This window comes from Aplysia californica, unplaced genomic scaffold, assembly GCF_000002075.1.
Source record: "Aplysia californica isolate F4 #8 unplaced genomic scaffold, AplCal3.0 scaffold00405, whole genome shotgun sequence".
Lineage (NCBI taxonomy): Eukaryota > Metazoa > Mollusca > Gastropoda > Aplysiida > Aplysiidae > Aplysia > Aplysia californica.
Genome location: NW_004797675.1, coordinates 183,340 through 197,773, shown reverse-complemented (window position 1 = coordinate 197,773; position 14,434 = coordinate 183,340). Strand labels below are relative to the sequence as shown.

The 14,434-nt window shown below is 38.6% G+C and overlaps 1 protein-coding gene across 1 annotated transcript in view; it reads left to right on the top strand.

The window, feature by feature from the left end:
• LOC101848372 overlaps window positions 1-14,434 on the top strand; it is a 56,521-nt gene that overhangs the window by 13,192 nt on the left and 28,895 nt on the right. The window contains exons 3-4 of the mRNA XM_005104113.3: window positions 1,252-1,500; window positions 11,129-11,216. Of these exons, the coding sequence (XP_005104170.1) occupies window positions 1,371-1,500; window positions 11,129-11,216 (218 nt within the window). The 5' untranslated portion in view covers window positions 1,252-1,370. The remainder of the gene's footprint in view (window positions 1-1,251; window positions 1,501-11,128; window positions 11,217-14,434) is intronic.

The following is a 14,434-nucleotide window of genomic DNA, read 5'->3' as shown; positions in this document are numbered from 1 at the left end:
GAGAGAGAGAGAGAGAGAGAGAGAGAGAGAGAGAGATGTGGAGAGAGAGAGAAAGATAGAGAGAAAATAGATAGAGAGAGAAGGGAAGAGCGAAACAAATCGGGAGAGAGAGACAGATAAAGAGAGACAAAGGTAAAGACATAGAGAAAAATAAAGAAGAAGAGAGGGTGTGTGTGGTGTCTAAGTGTGTGCGCATGCGTGTTTGTGTGTGTCTTTATGTGTGTGTTTTTTTTGTTTGTGTGTGCAGTTTTAAATATGTTATTATGTGCAAATGCGTGCATTCTTATTCAGTGGAAGAAAGCTCCAAATTTGTGGCCCTTTTCCGTGAAAAATTATTGTTGAGAAACGTTAAATTTAAAAAAATAAAAGGAAATCAACGCTTTGTCTACCAAATAGCACTTATTTTTAGTACTATTCCAAAGGTATTATTTATGTTACCAGAAAGGGACACGGCAATCACCAAAACGTATTTTGCTATATAATTGGAAATTTGTTCGGTTGCCTGAGCGACTTCCGACATGAACATTGGAGGCATTTTCTTTGAGAATACCCTGGAATTTAACGGTTTGTGTAACTCAAACGGGGTGTTTTATTGTGTGTTGGAAGGGAGAAAAAGAGGCGCCAGTAGGGGAAGGGGAGGGGGGGCTTGCACCAAGTATCAATAATTAAACAGCCACCACAACAAACAAAAACAAGTGAACTCGTCAAATCGAGAGAGTTATGCTTGTTCTATCACGGTACTTTTAATCTACTACCAGATTCAAGCCCAGCAATATTTTTTAAACACCTTTAGCGCCAAAATGAACCATGAAATGAAGTAAATTCAATAGTTTTAGCTTTGCGAGATCTTATTGTGATTGTCTTTATATGCATGTTTTTGTTAAGAAACTCAACGCTTTGCTGCTGAAACATGATGTATTATAGTAAGGAGAAAGCGTATTTTTACAGCAGAATGTTGTGTCAAAGACGAGATAACCTTATTACTCCTGTCGTCTCAGATAGAGCCAAAGAACACGTCAAACGATGTTCATAGAATACGAAGCCTACCACTGTGACTTCAGAACATAAACAACATTGATATTCGTACCTGCATGTGGTGCTGAATATGTTCCGTCTTTCCAAATGTTTCATCTTGAAAATGAAGGATGTAGATACAATTTGGTGATAAACTACAGCTCTATATATTGTGTTCGTAAACTTGTCCAAATATTCAGTGTAATCAAATGAACGGTAAACCTTTTACGTTCACAGTTATGGCAACGTCAGAACAACACTAAGAGAGAAAGGGCAGGAACAGGAGGAGCGAATTATCAGCTCGACTAGTCAGCTACAGATTGTGACAAGACCCTGCTCAATCCCAGGTCAGCGTAATGTCTCAGGTCACTGACCAACTCATCGATGTCATCTCCAAGCCAAGAGCCCGACGCACCGACGCTGAGATCGAAACGGCCATTTCATGGCTGCGTCGCCGTGCGCAGATTCTCAACAACGTAGGCAAAAGTAAGCGGTTGTTAACGTAATATGCTTGTTGTACGGTAAAAGTAAAAGCAAAACTATAAAGTATCTGGCATGCCCAGTAAACACAGTAAAGCTTTAGTTCACGAATTTTTGTGGGGGTTGTTCGGAAAGGAAAAGGCGCTCCACGATAGTTTCTGGCGGATTCTCAACAACAAAGACGAAACTAACTGTAATTCACACATATCGTATAAATGTTTAACAAAAAGACGAATATTGTTGATTGTGCGCAAAGTAATCTTAGAGCAAACGGTGTTGAAGGCAAAATGGATGAGGCTCAAAGCTCGCATGGAATATACAATGTTTTTGTTTTGATAAGAGTTTTACGGCGCTCTTAACTTTATAAGGTCATATGAGCGCGCGGAAAATAAACAATAAAGTAAACACGAATATTTAGAGGGAGGTAGTTGTTGTTCATATTGGCAAGGAAAGTTCATGTAATTTGACCCTGAGAAAAGATACAGTCAGAACTTTTTATAGTACCCTTTAGCCTTAGAACCAAGAACTCTATATTTTTGTTGCGCGTTGATGTAAAAAAAGGGGAGGGGATACGGTGGTAGAGAGGTGAGGATGAAGAGAACGTTAACTAGTCATTCTGCGGAGAGATAAAATTAGAAAGAAAACAGAAAAATACAAAACGTCAGGGGAAATAGGGGAAAGAAGAAATGCACTGGTTAGGATGGGGTAAAGGTGCGGGTGTCTTAGTTTTAACCTATTCTAAAACGTTGTTGTTAAAAAAAATGAGATATAACAGTGACGTCCAAAAGAAACTTTAAAATGTATTTATAGGATTATCGTGTTAAAGCATTGCAAGACCCACTCATGCGAAATTTCAATTAAAAGTTAAAGAAATTCTGCATAGTCTGAGACATTCATATTTCATGTATGTTTAAAGACGGCCGACACATGGTCACTTAAAACTGACCTTTAAAAAAAAAATAGGCTGGTCAAAAATGTGCGAAATCAAAGAAACGTAAAAGTGTGTTCGCGCATTTAATACGGTGCATGAACTGTGGGGGAAGGGGCATGAATTGAATATCAAAATGAAAAGAGAACATCATTGTTTCTGTAATGAACTGCCTCTTCTGGTGATACTTTAAAACAGGCTGTAAAACAGAGCTTTCACAAATGCCACCCTGAAACTGAACTTATCATGATATGTGCCAATTTGTATATTTTTGCTTTCGTTTAGGAGCTACTGGCTTGTAATCCTCTGTGTACTTCTCTTATAGCCCTATCGACTTAGCTGCAAGCTGTCTTTTCTTGATTTCTCTCCCTTCTGCAATAGTATTCCATGTTCCTTGCTGCATCCATTCTTTGCTTGCATTCTTTTTCTTGACACCAAGACATGTCTTACTGTTCTCTGTGTAGGCCTCAACAATATGTTTCCATTAAGTATTAACTTCATCTGTATCGGGGGTGTTTTTTTCCAGGTCTCAGAGAGCTTGAAATCAGTTCTTTAGTTCTAGTCGAAAGGCAGATCTCACATTGCCATCACTGAGCTTTCGAACATTAAATCGCATCCTTGTCGCTTCCCTGGTGAATGTTTTCTTCAGCTTGAGTTTTATTATCGCCGTCACTAGATGGTGATTGCTGCCGACACCTGCTCCTCTTCTGACTTTCACATCCTGTAGGGAACGTCTCCACATTCCTCCTATCATAAGGTGGTCAATCTGGTTCTTGTCCCGGCCATTTGGAGAATTCCAGGTCAGTTTGTGGATTGTACGGCGTGGGAAGGGGTTCCTCCTATTACCAAGTTGTTCAAGGCGCAGAAGTCTCCTAGTCTTTCACCGTTTTCATTTCTCTTACCAGTACCATGTTGTCCCATCGCTTTCTCATAGTTGGTGTTGTCCTCTCCTACTTTAGCAATCAGATTGCCCATTACAACGATAAGGTCACGACGAGGTATACCTGTCAATTCCCTCAGCAGCTGTTCATAAAAATAGTCCTTGCTTTCATCTTCACTCTCGTTAGTAGGGGCGTAACATTGGTTACTGCTTGTGTTGGTGTGCTTTTCCTTCAGTCTTAGTGTCATCATTTAGCTGCTGATTAGTTTCCACTCCATGAAGCATTTCTCGAGACCCTTTTTAGGATGATAACTACACCTTCTCGGTGTTGGTAATCTTCTCTGTCGGAATATATCAGGGTTTCTCTAGTTGCTGTTCTCAGCCAGCCGGATCCTGCCCAGTGACTTTCACTTATGGTACACCACAGTCAACAGCCAGAAAAAGGTCGATTTTGGTATCCACAACTTATTATTCGATTTTGGACTATTTCAATAGACCAACATTTGCTTTATCGATAGGAAATATTTTCAAGTGTCTAAAACATCTATGAAATGCTCACGTTTGCTGTTTTTTTAACATAGTGTTGAAATAAACCAGTATGAATTCGAGTTTTTTTTTCAGTTTTCTCAAAACTACGATTTTCTTAGGGGGGGTCACCTATGCAGAGTTATTTACAAGTCACAGCTCAATCCCACTTTGCATGATTGTTTCTAGATAATATGTGTGCAACGTACTAAATATTATTGTGATTTTGTAAAAAGTTTTCTGTCAATGTAAAAAAGATTAACAGTATCACTCTGATTTGTTATCAATTTTTTTGTCCAAGTATCGTATATGACACTAAAAAAGGTAGTTACAAGAAATATATGAGACTCAGGAAAGTAAATCTTTAGTACGTTGCAAGTTGTATAATATACAGAAACACTGTGTGAAAATATCAAGGCTGTATCAATTAAATCTTTTTCAGAATCCCTGCATACAATTTGTGCGAATTTGGTCTCTCGAAGCCTTTGCATCGAAAGAATTTAAAAAAACTGACAGTGAAATCATATAGGGATAGGGTGTTTCTGTTTCGTGACCCATGTTGGTTATTGGGAATCCCGGTATACTTAATTAAGAGCCCAAACAAAATGTTTCACTTCAGCTGTACCTAGTGCCCCTTATGTCCAGAACGTGCAATCCATATCTCCCCATCTCTGCCGACACTTGTGCCAACTTACCAGTTTCGTACATTGTCCTCTTATTCCACTGTCATATAATAACTTTTGTCTTTGCGGTGTTCAGGTCCTCCACTTTCTGCAAACATCTTTTTTGCGGCTTTCACTGCCAGCATTCATACGAGTTCCAAGAGACTCTGAAGGTCCATTACACACAGAAATATGGTTTCTCTTTGTTGCTGTTTCTGTAACATGATTTTTACCAGTCAGGGTTGTTAGCCCTGAGCTGAACCTCCAAAACCTGGAGGGCCGGTGGAAATATGTAATACGCAATGAAAAAATCGTAAATTGTTTAAAATCATTTTCTCTTTATTGTTCAACTTGTAAAGTAATTTCTATTTCTTTTTGTTTATCTTTCTGACCCCTTTTCTTCAGTAAACCCGTGTATTTATCTGCTTTGTCCTTTTAAGTTTGAGTATTCTCGCTCAATATCAAGAAAACAAAACCCAACCCTCCTCAGGGCGGAATTGAGCTCCGGTCTCCCGCATGACAGGCGAAGATACTTACCACTATACTACCCTTTGCACGCTCTCTTTGCTGCAAACTTATTGATACAAGTATCAGATCTCTCAAGATATGGTTTAATTATGAATCTCAGCTTGTGCAACGCCAAGGACACGTTCAGCAGCCATGAAGTGATATGCAGAGAAAGTAAATTGTTCCGTTTATTAGCGTGTTATCCCTGTCAAACTAATTATGACCATGGGCCCTAGTTTTATATGTTATACAGCAAGGGAAAAAACACAAAATAGCAAAACAAAAATTACTGTTATTTTAAGTTGTTCGACTACAGGTGGTCTAGAATACATGTTAAAAATTGTTATCGTATTGTTGAAAAAAATATATCAATTTGGATTTAGTATCATTAGTTTGAATATTTATGGAGTTAGCTTTATTAGTAAACGATGTTGAAGCTAAAGGTTTGAATAATAGAAGAATTGTTCACCTGAGGATAGAAGGTACACAAAGGGTAATCTGGGTATGATAGGTAAACATAGTGTCCGTTGCTAATTTGTATCTTTTCATGATATATAAGGATTATAAACAGCCGTATCGAATGAAGAAGCGATGTATAATCTATAACAAGTGACAACAGCTTATTCCAAGTCTTTAAAAAGTGTCTTTAAGTTATTTTTTATAAAGACATTGGTATTTACAGTTCTAATTTGCATCGTAAAATGTTGGTATAACCAGTATATAAATCATCCTTTTTCAGTTTGATACTTTTTTTTTCGATGGACATAGACTATTCTATGGCGTTTGTCACGTGGACTGTAGATCAAATTCAATTGTTAGTGCATTCAACAGAATAAATCACAAAAGTCTAAACGTATCTAAGTTGGCACATTTAATTTCACCAGAAAAGGGTAAAAAAGATAATAATAATAATATTGGATTGCATTTATATAGCGCATATCCACTTATGCAATGCTCTATGCGCTTAACATGATACATATAATGGATTTACAAATCAATTTTAAAGATACATAGTGTTACATACTCATGCAAACACATATTCACTCACGCACGCACCACACACATATACATACTCACATAAACACATACATACATATGCACATACGCACATACAAACTCACAACGATCTACAGCTTGGATGCATTCTGTCTAATCGAAATATGATGAAAATAGAAATGATTTTAGTTTCTTCTTAAAAATTTCTAGATTTTCTGCTTCTCTGATAGTTTTTGGAAGCCTATTCCAAACAAGTGGGGCAAAATATGAAAAAGAGCGTTGGCCATATGATTTGAAATTTATTTTAGGCTTAACAAGGGTTGTTTTGTCACTAGATGATCTGAGCGTTCTAGGAGGCACATAGGGTGTTAAAAGCTGTTTTAGATAGTCCGGTGATAAATCATTTAAGCACTTGTAGCAAGTTAAACAGATTTTATATATGATACGCTCTTTCACTGGGAGCCAGTGTAATGCTTTTAAAATAGGAGTCACATGATCATGCTTTAGTTTTTTAGTAATTATTTTGGCAGCAATATTTTGTACTCTTTGTAGTTGTTGTAACTGTTCATCAGGTACACCAGCCAGTAAGGAATTGCAATAATCAATCATTGACAATATAAGTGATGTTATTAAAGTATTGGTGACACCAACAGATAGATGTTTTCTAATGCTCCCTATTTTCTTCAGCTGGAGATATAGATTTTTACAAAGATTGGATACATGGTATTTCATTGACATATCTTGATCTAGCACCACACCTAAATTTCTTATTTTAGTTTGGGCTGATATTTCGTGGCCATTGATGTTTATTCTGATATTGTCGATTTCATTGCATGCGCTGCTCCGAAGAAATAATATTTCGGTCTTATCCTCATTTAATTTTAATTTGTTCTTGAACATCCATTTTCTTATATCATTGATACATCTGGCGATTCTATCTATGAGATTGTGTACATTGTCAGTTGTAGTGAATCCATACAGCTGTGTATCGTCTGCATAAAGATGGTAATTGAGGGCATATAAAGAAATTATTGATGACAGACTTTGCGTGTACATTGTAAAGATGACAGGACCAAGGACCGAACCCTGAGGAACTCCGTATTTTAGAGGTAACCTATCTGACACATCATTGCCAATTTTCACTGACATAAATCTATTGTCTAGATATGATTTAAACCACATTAGAACAGTACCTGATAGTAAAAATGACTTTTCCAATCTCTCTAGTAAAATTTCGTGGTCGATGGTATCGAACGCCGCAGACAAATCAAGCAGAACCAAAACACAGACTTTTTTATTATCGATTTCATTTAAAACATCTGATGATACCTTTAAAAGAGCGGTTTCCGTACTGTGGTGCCTTTTATAAGCAGATTGAAAAGGTTCTTCCATGTCATTGGCCTTTAGATGTTGTTGAACTTGACACAAAACGATTTTCTCCAGGATTTTTGATAAAAAGTTTAGATTGGAAACTGGCCTAAAATTTCTCATGTCGTTTTCATCAAGACCTTGTTTTTTAAGTAAAGGTTTTACAATGGCTTGTTTGAAAAGATCAGGTACGATTCCAGTGGTGAGTGACATATTAATAAAACGAGTAACATATGGTGCGAGATCTTCGATGCACGTAACTAACAATGAAGTGGGTATTGGGTCTAAGTCGCATGTTTTAGCGGGGGACTCTTTGATATACTTAATGACATCTTTCTCTGATACCACTTTAAATTTCATGTACTAAAGTATAGATATTCTGCTTTCAGTGTGGGAATTATGTTTTCCAGCAGTTACTTTCCAATTTTTACTTCATGAAGATCGATTAGTAACAAAAAATATAATAAATCACAAAATACATTTTAAAAGCATGTCCACTTTCTTGAAAGGAAAGTGGAATCCTTTTTAATGGTTACCATCGCGAATTGTCAAACGCATGACATAGTAGAGTTCCAGAAGGAGGCTTTTAACTACAAGGACGATACTCTCGCAGTTAAAAGCAGGCTGCGATAAATTGTCGAAGAACAATAGAAAATAGATCAACAAATAAAATGACAAAGGCAGGATAAAAAAATGGAACCTATAGAAACGAAAGTAACACATGGAAGAAGCTAACACATTGGAGAAGCTTGTGTCATTGAAGAGAAGAGAGTATGAATGTACAAAAAATAAGAATAAACCAAAAGAAACGGGCGACGGAAAAGGGGAAAAGGGGAAAATGACAAGTGAGCAACCATTTTCCCATAAGGATATTTGTACTTGTGTCAGAGAATATTTTAAGTTGTTAACAGTAACAGATTTACTCCATTTCCCCAGAGAGTATTTAATTATTTTATGGTCTCTGATTCCCCTTACATTTGTTGTGGTTTATTTTCGCTCGATTAAACGCAAAATAAATTTTGCCTCAGTCCTTTCCCCGTTTTACAATGTACATAATAAATACAGTACAGTTTACCGTGCTTGCTGTTCATACAGTTTTCTACTCCATCTCTCCCCCGGCTTTTGAGGTGCATAGCATCTACAATAATTGTATACAAAGCATACAACTAATACAATTCTGCCGTACCCTGACAAGACGCCCTTCTTTTATTCACAACAGTTTGGAGAAAAAGAGGCTTTTTTTGTCAGCATAACCATTTACTTTACTGTACTTTTCCGATCCAGCGGCGATCTGAATTCTAATCTTTCGGCCTTTGGTTATGACAGAAAATTTACAGGTCGTTATCAGCTGTGTGGTATCGCTGTATAGAGTATTTCCTATATCTAGGGAGGCAGGTAGGCAGGTACTACGCAGGTCGTTAAGTGCAGGACAGGTAAAGAGGTTACGTAACCGTTTAAAATAACGTTCTTACGGAATGTTTATTGTAATTTTTTTTTACAAAAACTAGTCTCAGTTTCACTATGAATGTCCACACAAGTAGGGTAACTGATCGGGCTTTCGATTCAGAGAAGAAAAAAATGGCCCCAAAAATGACGTTTAGTCAATTTACGGCAGAATCGCTTGTGATGTGTGACGATGCGAGCACTGACGAGCATGTTTATCCTGAATGACTTGCTGGTCATTCCTCCTGGCCACGCTACACGAGGCAGCCTGTACTCTGTTCAGTCACGATCTGACGGCACCCTCTTGATCGAACGAAGTCACTTGCAAAAATATATAACGTGTTTGGGTTTAACGGCCCTATCAACTATATTTGGTTAAATTAAGAGGCCGGGCTTACGAATTTAACTTCCGTCTTAGATAGGACAAAGTCAAAGGGTAAGAAAACCGTGAGGACTCCACAGAACGACCCGAATTCAAATACTCCCAGCCTGGAATTTGAACCAGGTCCATCTTTGCAGTCCTATAATCAAGCAGAATACCAACTGAGCTAATGGAGCACCGCCAAAGTTACTTGTACTCGGTGTAAGAATATTATTGTAGACTAATGTAAAACAATAATGATTAAATAGATAGTTCCAGAAAGTACCTACTATATAAAAACAGATTGCCGGACTCGTGTCGGGGGCTCTTCAGTGTACTGTGTGCGTGACGGTCTACGTACTTGAACAAATCTGGCTTTTGCGTTAAAAGGGGTGTTGAAAAATACACTACCATACTAATAGACACAGGTCAAAATACTTTACTAATTTATAGACACCGGTCAAGTTGATAACTAATGGTGGGATCGGGCGAGCACGTGACTGTTTCGACCTTCGATCGGCTTTTAAGTCAAGGGGCCTGTCGTCGCAAAAAGACCCAAAACAAACAACAACAACAGCACAAAAAACCAGAGTAAGAAACGATAAGTCTTTCTTCAAAATCAGTTTTTACGCGTTTGTTCGGTTTGAAAAGTTGTTGAGGGTAGTAAACATTCTATTTTTCTTTTGTGTGTATTCACCTGGTAGCGTTCAGCACGTCCACTCAATTATTTGGAGTCAAGCATCTTTGAACGAGAAGCGAATAATTGCTTCACGACACGCCAAGAATGTTTACAAATTCTAGGGTCTGCTCGGGAAATGCAAGTTGTAAAGTACATAGAGCAATTAGTTAAGCATGGATGCACTCTCTATTAATACAATTATATAATAATACCAATCAACTATAACTAGTTAGGTTGAAAATCTTCGCTTTCAGACATGGGGGATCCTTTGTCCTGTGCATTCGTATTTTTTATACGTAATTGTTATTCCAAAATAAGTATTAATTATGTGGTTGGATGTTCATAATATTTAGGGACACCATCTCTGACATCGGTTTGGGTCAGTTAGATTACAGAGCAAGACAAACTCTACTCTTAAATTTAGAACAAAGTAGACTATAGATTCTTTTGATCAACGTTTTCTCGAAGCATAATTTAGTTTTCACATATAGTAAAAAACAAAGCCAGACTTATTATCATTGCTCATTTTAGATCGCCAATAAAGATGCTAATATGGTTAATATTTATCTATATAATGGACTTTGAAGTGATTAACTAACAAATTTGACGATGTATACGTCAATAATATAGAAGTTCGTATAATGCAAACACAAGTTCTACCAATAGTCTTCGTTTGTTCACACTATATTAATGGTCTACATTATTACTCTTAATAATAAAATATAATACTTAGCTTTTGTTTAGCAAAAATCCCCGTTCAACATCAAGCTTATGCGCTTCACAATCTATACTATTACCTCAGCAGACCTGAGAGCATTTAGAAAATAAAAACTCAACTTTGTGGGAAGCATACAGTGCAAGCAGCCATTTATAGGCGCTAAAACACTAACATACAGACACGATCATCTTTTACTGTGTATGGCCGGGTACCTATTTCCACCTGGATGAACTGCAAAAAATTCTTGTAAAGTGCCTTTCCCAAAGACACAACGTTGGGCTCGAGGCTCGAACCTTCGACCCCGTAACCTCACGATTAGGAGTCGGGTAGCCTAACCTTTTCTGTGCATTTAAAGCTGTCAATTTAGGCAAACTGGAATTCAGAAAGAAATGACGTAAAATCCCTGTCTTATCATGGGTGTTTCTTGAAGGCACAGCATACAATGAATATTTCATCTACCTCTCTCTTCCCCTACTCTTCCTGCCGCATAAAGTTTAGATGAATTTGACCTAAGTTAATCAAACATGAATACTTGTATCATTTATTTTCGTGTGTTTGTTATTTCAGAGGAACTTGTGGAGATCGTGAAAAACTGTTCTTATGAGACCGCAACTCGCGATGACGTCATCATACAGCAAGGCGACTATGGAGATACGTAAGTAGTCTAATACAAGGCAAAACCTTATTTTAAGGTTAGAAAGCAAAAGGAAAAGAAGAAAAAATCTTGCCTCATCTCATTATTCTTCTAACAATACCCGGGGGCTCTCGTGGCCTAGAGGTTAAGGTGTTGGCCTCTCACTCAAAAGGTCCCGGGTTCGAATCCGGATAGCGACCGAAAAAAATTCTTCTCTAAATTTGTCTCCTTTCTCCTCATTTCCTGCTCTCTAACAATGTTCTGTCGTCTGCTTTCGTCCCCTCTTTCTGCCCTCACCCTCTCACCCTCACCACCTTTGCCCCTTCATTTGGGCTCCTGATTCTTTCTGCAGCCTTTCTACTGCTACTCCTTCGCTTCTTCTTACTGCAGTCTTTCAGCCACACCTCTGATCTTCTGGTAGGAAAGATCTACACCTAGCCTTCTCGGACAAGGGCGAAAAATCTCGGAGGACCCGTATGCAAGTTGGGCACGTTAAAGATCCCTTGGTGGTCTAAAATCGATAAGAGTAGGTTTCGGCCGCCACCCGGGCAAAATTCAAAATTTCCAACCAACTGAAAATATTAGGTGTGTCCCGTAAAACACTTTACAAAAACAAATAACAATACCCTTATATTCGCAATTTTCATACTTTAAAAAACAAATAATACAAATTGAACACTTTTGATCATGTAATCGGGGGGCTCTCGTGGCCTAGAGGTTAAGGTGTTCGCATTCAAAGGTCCCGGGTTCGAATCCGGGTAGCGACCAAAAACATTTCTTCTCTAATATTGCCTCCTTTTTCCGTTTTTAATGCTCTCTAGCAGTGCTCTGTCGTCTGCTTTCGCCTCCACTTTCTGCCACTCCTTTGGGCTCCTGATTCTTTTTGCAGGTTTTCTACTGTTACTCCCTGGCTCCTTCTTATTGCTGTCTTTCTGACACACGCCTGGTCTTCTGGTAGGAAAGATCTACACCTAGCCTTCTCGGACAACGGTGAAAAATCTCGGAGGTGCCGTGTGCAAGTTGCGAAGGTTAAAGATCCCTTGGTGGTTTAAAATCAATAAAAGTAGGCTTCAGCTGCCACCCGGGCAAAATTCAAAATTTCCTACTGATGTGCACGTTAGACGTATATTTCATTTGAGTTTTCTTCGATTTCACCAGCTCTCAGCCTGCACCCACCCTATATCTCCGTCTTTGCCACTATCTATCTATCTATCTATCTATCTATCTATCTATCTATCTATCTATCTATCTATCTATCTATCTATTTATCTATCTATCTATCTATCTATCCATCTATCTGTCTATCTCTCTGTCTGTCTGTCTATCTATCTGTCTATGTGTCTGTCTGTCTGTCTGTTTGCCTGCTCTCTGTCTCTGTCTCGCTCTCTCTTTCTCTCTGTCATTCTGTCGGCATTAATCTCTGCATTCCATCTCTATTTCTCTTTGTTTCTCCCCCCCCCCCCGTCGCTCTTGCTCTCTCTCTCTCTCTCTCTCTCTCTCTCTCTCTCTCTCTCTCCCTCTCTCTCTCTCTCGCTCTCTCTCTCTATCTCTCTCTCTCCAACCATAACAATAAGTACCATGCTAACAGGGGTTTTGTTATAGAAAACGAGGATAAGGATCGATTTTCTGACCCGAGAGACAGCTGACAGAAAGCCTGGATAGAAAAGAGTCAACTCACTAACGTGAAGACACCCAGAAATACCCAATTGTCAAACTCAGTCGCTCCCTTTTCCAGAATCAAATTACATTTTTGGTAGCAAGCCGAACATGATTAAAACAAACAAACTCGTTGATTCGTGGGAAACTAAACCATTTTTTAAAAACATTATTACAAATTAAAACAGACAAAAGTTAAAATAATGACAAATCAAGGCAAACCAGTTCTCATTCTTATGCCAATTTGTCAATGCTGGATATTTAGCATTTTTTTTTTGACAACATGTTTATGTTTGGATTAATGTTCTTTGTTTTGTACAAGCTAAACAAAGACAACGTAGAATTCGCTGAAGAGCCGGATATAATTGTTTGCCGCGGTGTTTGCCACTGTGCCGTCCCATGCACTAAAACATAATAACGCCCGACAACATTCTTGCCACCGCAGGATTGTATGTCTGCCAAGAGCTACCCATACCCTCGGTCCACCAACTATAAGGCCAAAGGTAATTAACGAGGTGACGTCACAGTTCCACTCAAGCTTAGCTTCCATCGATATTACAAATTTTGTACTAAAATAGTAGACGACAGGCTAAGAATTTACTTTTTTCAATTGAACCCCTGTCCCTTTCCCCCAGCCCCTTATCTTTTGATGTATATTTATGGTACTATGTACCTGGCTCGTAAAGCCATTATCACGTATACGATTGTGGAATCGATTCCAGTCGCTGTAATCTTCGATGCAAAATAAACACTATCCTTTTCCCCATGTATGATTGCACCCAAAAATGAGCAGTTCTGATTCAAGATAGGTCATAATTTCGATGCACGTGTTGAGCAGCTGATAATGTTGCGCGTGTTGAACTGGACGCCTTAAAAAAGAAGAAAAAAAAATACAATGTCTTGTTCACGACCTTTGCTAAGGAGCATCTGCGTTCTGTATAAAAAATCAGCCACCGTCGATTCCACCTCCGCTCGCTTCACCGGGACAATCGAGTTTTCTCTGCATTGATTTGAAATAAACTGAAGTCGAATAATGAGGGACAGACCAACGGGGAGGAAATGAGATGGTTAATTTGGAACTACCAGACCACCAGCTGCTTCCAGCAGGAGCCAAAAGTAGCTCGGTCTGCCTGCAGCTCTTTTCCTCCACACGAGCCACCTGTGTACCCCCACCTCTATTTCTAAATAATTCCCAGTATTATTATTACTAATTATTTTATATCCATCTCCTGCCTATTTACCCGGTTTGACTGTCTGTCTGCCTGTCTGCTTGTCTGTTTGTCTGTTTGTCTGTCTGTCTGTCTGTCTGTCTGTCTGTCTGTCTGTCTGTCTGTCTGTCTGCCACACACACACACACAGACACATACACACACACCCTCACACACACACACACAAACACACACACACACACACACACACACACACACACACACACACACATACATACACACACACTCACTATCTCGACTGAGGGTTTCCACGTTGTAGCTCACATTCGCTTCTTTCTTAGGTCGTTATGTCGTTTGTCATCTCCTTTCCGAATCGCTGACATCTAAACCACACACACACACACATATATATAT